Source organism: Arachis hypogaea, chromosome 17 (assembly GCF_003086295.3).
Source record: "Arachis hypogaea cultivar Tifrunner chromosome 17, arahy.Tifrunner.gnm2.J5K5, whole genome shotgun sequence".
NCBI classification, from domain to species: Eukaryota; Viridiplantae; Streptophyta; class Magnoliopsida; order Fabales; family Fabaceae; genus Arachis; species Arachis hypogaea.
Genome location: NC_092052.1, coordinates 37,544,314 through 37,551,804, shown reverse-complemented (window position 1 = coordinate 37,551,804; position 7,491 = coordinate 37,544,314). Strand labels below are relative to the sequence as shown.

At 39.4% G+C, this 7,491-nt stretch overlaps 1 protein-coding gene across 1 annotated transcript; it reads right to left on the bottom strand.

The window, feature by feature from the left end:
• Positions 1–5,970: 5,970 nt before the first annotated feature.
• On the bottom strand, positions 5,971–6,963 carry LOC112765670 (tubulin-folding cofactor C-like). The gene has a single exon (XM_025811547.3). The coding sequence runs from the start codon at positions 6,955–6,957 to the stop codon at positions 5,971–5,973; it is 987 nt and encodes a 328-aa protein (XP_025667332.1). The 5' UTR covers positions 6,958–6,963.
• Positions 6,964–7,491: the final 528 nt, after the last annotated feature.

Here is a 7,491-nt window from a genome sequence, read left to right as displayed (position 1 = left end):
GATGGTCTATCAATTTTCCGGAATGATGTTGGGATGATGTTGTTTATTTTCTTAAAGCTGCGAAACCTCTTATTCATGTCCTTTGGCTTGTTAGTCATGAAAAAATAATTGATTTCGCACATGAAGCAATGCCAATGGAAAAGGCTGAGGAATCTATTCAAAAAGCCCCAGGACATTTTCTATATCACTGATTTAAGATGAGAATTAAAAGTTCATCCATTTAATGCAGTTGCTCAGTTTCTAACCCCGGCATTTTACTATAGCAACCCAAGGAATGAGTTCAATTTAAAAGTGGTGGTGGGATTTTTATAAGGCAATTGGCAAGCTGAGTGAAACACAAGAGGAGGCAGATAAAATTTTACTTGAGTGAGATCCTTGTAAGAGAGCCAAGGGTACCTTTGGAACAAAGGAGGCAACTAAATCAAGAACCTATTACTTTTCTTGTAAGAAAGCTATATTTATTGATAGATTTAGTTTCATGACATTTTTTTCAGAGGAATACTAGAGAACTACCAGAATTTATTGTTTTTGGCCATCAGCCATTAATATTTAAAAATATGTGCTAAAAGTATATTATTGGATTACTAGACTAAAGGAATTGAGTTGATGGTTAAAAATGATGGCCAAAAACAATAAATTATGTTGGTCATCTAGCATTTTTCTTTTAATAATGTTACTCGTTATTTGTGTTGCAGCTGCATGGTGGGAGTCGTGCGGATCATCCGCCCCAAGTTTACAATATAAAATATTGCTATCAGATCATAGTTATATAGAACGCAATACGCTCTGGTATGAGAACAGTTATTCAGTACACTATATGTAAAATATTTTATATGGAATATACATATGACATCTAGGTACGCAAATAAATTAGTATGCGGGACACGCAAATTGATACGCAATCTATTTGGTGAATTCATGTAACTATGTATTAGATTATTGAAATTGACTCTTAGTAACAGCTTTGGTGATTTTCAAACTAACTTTCTTATTTGTAACTAATGCAATAGATCTGTTTCTAAGGAAAGAAGTGAGCCCGGGCATCAAACGCTACAAGACTGGGTATTTGTTAAATATAACCAGGAGCTCAACTAGCATTTCTGGTATTCGAATCCTTGGGATCCCATTGTCATAAAAGATATTGATGATAGCAACGAATGGTTAGTGGGAGAATTTAGCAGGCATGGAAGTGTTGAAGAAATGTTGCTTTTGGATGATGATATTTTGACATGGGGAGTTGTTACTGATGTAAATGGAGCTAATGAATCTAAAACGCACAATGCAGCAAGCACACTTGGAAGAAGTTAGTTCAAGTCCTTCTGGCTCTAGGGGTCAGGAACATGAATTAGATTAGGAAGATTTTGAGGATGCGGAAAGCTGAGGAGTTAAGTTGCACGAGTAAGCGGCTGAGGCATGTGATGTAGTGGGAAAGATGTTTGCCTCAAACAAATCCAGGTTTAAATTCTAGGCAGTGGTCACTGAACTGAATTGAAACTGAACTGAAACTGTTTTAAATAAACCAGTTTTTTCAAATAAAACACTAAACTGAAACCATAGTTTTTATGAAAACCAGTTTATTAAAAAACCAGTTTTTATGGTTCAGTTTAGTTTTAAACTAAATTAAAACTGGTTTTATTCAAACTCCAAAATTAGCTTTTTCATACTCTTTCTCTCTCTCCCCCTTCCTCTCTCTCTCTCTCCTTCCCTTCTCTCTCTTCTCTCTCTCTCCTCTCTCTCTCTCTCTCCTTTCCCTCTTTCTCCCCGTCCTCTCTCTCTCTCTCTTTCTCTCTCCTCTCTCCCTCATTTCTCTCTCCTTCCCCTCTTTCTCTCCCTCATCTCTCTCTCCCTTTTCCTCTCCCCCTTCTCTCTTTTCCTTTCCTTTCTTTCCTTCTCTCTCCTTTCTCCCTCTCTTTCTCTCCCATTTCCCTCTCTCTCCTTTCCTTCTCTCCCCTTCTCTCTCCTTCCCCCTCTCTTTCTCTCCCATCTCTATCTCTATCTCCTCTCCCCCTTCTCTCTCTCCTTTCCATTTCTCTCTCTCTCCCCTTCTCTCTCTCTCACCTCTCCCACTCTCTCTCCCTCCCTTCCATCCTCTCTCTCTTCCATCCTCTCCCTCTCTCTCCCTCTTCCTCCCTCCCTTCCACTCTCTCTCTCTCTCTCTCTCTCTCTCTCTCTCTCTCTCTCTCTCTCTCTCTCCCTCCTCTCTCTCTCTCTCTCTCTCTCTCCCTTCTCTCTCTCTCTCTCTCCCATCCCTCCTCTCTCTCTCTCCTCTCCCTTCTCTCTCTATCTCTCTCCTTTTTTTCCTTTTCTCTTTCTCTCTCACGCTCCTCTCTCTCCCCCTTCCTTCTTTCTCTCTCTCCCTTCTCCTCTCTCTCCCTCTTCTCTTTCCCCATCTCTCTTTATCTCTCCTCCTCCCTTTCTCTCTCTTCATCTCTTCTTTTTTTCACTCTCCCCTTCTCTGTCTCCTCCTCCTTTCTCTCTCTCTTTTTGCCTCTTCACTCTAAAGCGAGAGAAAGAAAGAGGAGAGAGAGGAAAGAAAGAGATGATGAGATAGAGGAGGGAAGAGAGGAAAAGGAGAGAGAGAGAGAGAGGGGGAGAGAAGGACAAGAAGAGAGAGAGAACAGAGAGTGTATTTGTGTTTGTGACAGAGCATGGCGGTGGTATATGTGACAAAGGTTTTGAGAATAAAGAGGTTTATAGTAGAAGCAAAGACTTTGGGAGAAAAAAGAGAGAGATGGAAAGGGGAGAGATAAGGAGAAAAATGAGAGAGAGGAAGAGAGATGAGGGGGAGAGAAGGAGAGAAAGACAAATAGAGAGAAGGAGAAAGAGAGAGAGAGAGAGAGAGAGGAAGGAAGAGGGGAAGGAGAGAGAGCATGTGGAGAGGAAAGGAGAGAAAAGGAGAGAGAGAGGAAGAAGGGAAGGAGAGAGAGAGAGAGAGGAAGAAGGGAAGGAGAGAGAGAGAGAGAGAGAGAGAGAGAGAGCATGGGGAAAGAGAGGGAGAGAAGGATAGAGAGAAATAAAGAGGAATGGGAGAAAGAAGGGAAGGAGAGAGAGAGAAAAAAGGGAGAGATGGGAGAGAAGAGAGAGAGGAAGACAAAGAGAGGAGAGAGAGAGAGAGAGAGAGGAGGGAGAGAGATGGAGAGAAGAGAGGAGGGAGAGAGATGGAGAGAAGAGAGAGAGGAATAGGGGAAGGAGAGAGAGAAGCGGAGAGGGAAAATGGAGAGAAGGAGAAAGAGAGAGAGCATGGGGAAAGAGAGAGAAAGAGAGAGAGAGAGAGAAAAGGGAGAGAGAGAAAGAGAGAAAGAGAGGGGAGCAAGAGAGAGAGGATGGGGGAAGGAGAGAGAGAGCATGTGGAGAGAGAGGGAGAGAATGATAGAGAGAGAAGGGAGAGAGATAAAGTGGAGGGGGAGAAAGAAGGGAAGGAGAGAGAGAGAGAGGAGGGGAGAGAGAAGGAGAAAGAGAGAGAGAGAGAGAGAGAGAGAGAGAGAGGAAGGAGAGAGAGGGAGAGAAGAGAGAGAGAGGAATAGGGGAATGAGAGAGAAAAGTGAAGAAGGAAAAGGGAGAGAGAGAGAGAGAGAGAGAGAGAGAGGGGAGAGAGAGAGGGAGGGAGACATAATGTAAAAACTATTTTTTTTTATATATTAAAACTAGTTTTACCTTATGAACCAGTTTAAACTGGTTTTTTTAATTAAAACTGGTTTTATTTTTATGAACTGGTTTAAACTGGTGCACTGTATTGTAAACTGGTTTAAAACCAGTTTCTTATGTGACAAAGCAGTTTGGTTCAGTTTCTAAACCATTTAAAATGGTTTAGTGCAGTTTTAGTTCAGTTTATGGAAAAGCTGAACCATGCACACCCCTAGCAGTGGTGGTTAGATTAGGGTGTGTGAGTGTGTTTGTATAACCAAAAAAAAATGTTGCACGAGTAAGGGCTATGGTATAAATGTTTTGTCCCGACTAAAGTATTAAAATTGATTATTAAAGATTATAATACTAATAAATTTGACTGCGAAAGAATTAAAATTAATTTGTAACCGTAAAAAATAGATTTTGATACACAAAATTATTTAAATTCTAAAAATTTATAAAAAAATTTCAATTTATCCTTCTAAATTAACCTAATCACTCCCAATTCTTTTCTAAATCCTCGCATCTCTTATCTACTCTATCCCTACTACTATTAAGTTATTTTTCTTTTCACTTTCACTTCTTACTTCTCAAACATGAACTAAGCTCCACTTTCCACTCTCCAATTTCTTGATTCCCAATTTCAATGGGATAACCAACTACACCACGACACCTGAGTGCAAGCCTTTTGAGATTCTTCAGTTTTGTAGAGTAAATTTGTGAAGGGGTTTCTGTGATGGTTATAATTCTTGGGGTTTGAAGTAGCGTCTTTGTTGGGTGAGTTGGTTTCAATTTCAAATAAGAGAGAGAAAGAGAGAATGGTGTGCTTCATATTGTAGAAGATTGATTTGATTGATCAAAGTGCAGCGAAGAGAAAAGAAAAATGATATTGAGGATTCTTCCCCCACTCAAGAGGCCATGCGCCGACTCCGACTTCGACGCCAATTGTCAGCTTGTTATCTACGAGGATCCTCCTCCACCGACGTCTTTGCCTGAGTTGGCGGTACAGAAATTGGAGAATAAGAGTGGAGCTTAGTTCAATGTTTGAAAAATAAGAAGTGAGAGTGAAAAGAAAAATAACGTAATGGCAGTGGGGATTGAGTGGAAGAGGGAAGAGAAGATTCGGAAAAGGAATTGGGAGTGATTAAGTTAGCATAGAAAGGTAGATTGAAAATTTTTGATAATTTTTTGAGGTTTAGATACTTTTTTCTATTGGAGCCCATCTTTCATCAAAAGTTTTGAAAGTGAATTCTTCAAGTATTACCAAGTTCAAGTATTACCAAGACAAATTGTTTTAATTGGATTTTTATGAAAACACGCTTTAAATCGAATAATTTGAGTAAGTAAATGTCACAAACGATAAGTTGTGAAAAGATAATAAGTATACATATGACCATCTCGAGGATGCGTCTATTAGGATCATAAAATATCTAAAGGATTCACATGGTGGATGAATTAGTCTACATATATCTCCTTGAATTCTTTCTAAAAATTCAGGGGACTCAAATATAGTCTTTATTAGTGATAGCCTTGCAATAATTAACCTTTTCTGAGAACATATAGCACAATAGAATCTACTAGATTGAAGAACTCTCTGACTTTTTAATGAATGTCCATAGAAGTTTTAAATAATTTTTCACATCATGGTTATTCAAGGATGACCGAATCGATCATGTCAAATTATGAACCCATTTAGGCTAGTAAATTTCTGGTTTACAATAGCATGTGATTCAATTACATTGATTTTAGTATAGTATAACCCAGAAAAAAGTGAGTCACTTTTCTAATATAACATTTTTATTTGAATCATGAGTTGTGATATATAAATACTCATGATTTTTCTCATTCATTATTTTAATATGATATCCATTTCGGCGAATATCTTTAAAATTCGACAAGTTCATTAGAGACTTAGTAGATAATAGTGCATTATCTATTATGAATTTTGTTCCTTGGGAAATAAAAGGGATAAGTACTTTTTTCGTCCCTAAGGTTTGAGGTCAAAATCAAAATCGTCCCCGACCTTTTTTTCTTATTAAAATCATCCCTAACATTACAAAACGTTATAAAATCGTCCTTTTCTACTTCAATTATATTTTTTTGACCAAGTTACCCTTTATTATTAATAAAAATAATATTAAAAAAATAAAACCCCACCCCACCCTCACCTAACATCTCTTCGTCTCCCACCATCCCCCCAAACCCCAAACCCAAACCCACCCCCAATTTCCCTTCCTCCTACTCTTTGACCCTCCACCCCAAATCCCATCCCATCCCATCATCATCATCATCAGTTCCCTCCTTCTTCCCATTTTCCGAATTGAATATATCAACGATTCTAAGTTTCTAACCCCTTACATTCTCCGGCAAAATCAACCAATTTGGAGACTGCATTGCCCTCAACCACTTGAGATCGTCCACATTCCCCCAATTCCCAATTTCTGCATCAAGACCAGCACCACGAAGATCCTCTTTGATCCCTTCGTAGCGCAAGCAGTACGACGCAAACCTCACCCCATTACTATCCTCGATTATGGGCCTGCTCCTAACTTTCAGGTAAAAATCGCTCCTTGTTGCAGCGTGGATCCGAATCTGATGTGACGCCATGGCAAAAACGCAGCCCTCAACGTCCTCGATGAGGACTGAACTCATCACGGGCCCAACGTAAACCCTAGAATCCTTCAACCTGTGAATGAATAGTGTACTCACACAACCAATTATCCTAACCTCGCAGGAATTGAGATCAGACACCGTGAATTTTCCAACCTCCGATCCCCTAAAATCACCCACCAAAAGCTCGCCGGATTTGTTCCTGAACCCCAAGGAGTCGCGATTGAGAGGTAGGGGCTGTTTGGGTTCTTGTGGAGTAACAGTGTTGTTGTTGGTAGTGTCTTTCTTGGTGGCAGCCTTGTTCTTGAAGGAGAACTTCTTCTTAGGGAGAAGCTGGGAGATGAGGGTTTCTAGGGTGTGTTTCAAATCGGCGATGGTTTTGAGGGAGGATCGAACGTCGTAGGAGGGAAGGAAGTAGGAATTTTCTGCAACAAGCTTCTCCAAATAGGAGATTGATGTTGATATTTGCTCGAAATGGGGTTTGAGCTGTGATGGGTCGGAAGAGGAGACGGAATGGGAGTGAGTGAGTTGGGATTCGATGGAGGATTTGAGGTTCGAGAATTGGGTAAGGAAGGATGATGTGGACTCGAAGGCAGGGGATGAAGATGATTCCGACTCATTGTTATTGTCTGAACGGGATTGGTGGCATTTGTTGAGCCGTTCCACCATTGACGAGTACTTCTTCTGCAGCCCTGCCTCTGCTTCTTCTTTGCTTTCTTCCATCGTTTACGGTTTACCCCTCTGCACTCGCCGTTACTGAAAGTCTGAAATCAAATGACACCAACCACATCAATTAAATTTTTATGTAAGGGTAAAATTGTCCACAAAATGTTGTTCTTGGACAAAAGGACGATTTTTTAACGTTTTGTATTGAGGATGATTTTAATAAGAAAAAAAGGTTGGGGACGATTTTGATTTTGGCCCAAGACCTTAAGGACGAAAAAAGTACTTATCCCGAAATAAAATTATAGCACTTTTGGAACCTTTTATCACATTTTCTAAGTCAATAATGGTATTAACACATTCTTCTTTTGGTACAAGATGAGTAAAATATATATTACTTTTGAAAAATGGTATGCGAACTTGTACTATCCATAAGACAAATATTCTCATTATATGTCCTTGTCATTTTTTTCAAAGACAACTAATAATAAGATCATAATATAACATAAAATAAGTAGAAGTGCATGTGCACATTAAAATTGCATTCCTGATAATAATGGAACTGTTTATCTAAATAACACTGTACATAAGAAT

What these genes read in the sequence shown, in the direction of transcription:
- LOC112765670 (XM_025811547.3), bottom strand. Translation starts at nt 6,957, where the DNA reads ATGGAAGAAAGCAAAGAAGAAGCAGAGGCAGGGCTGCAGAAGAAGTAC.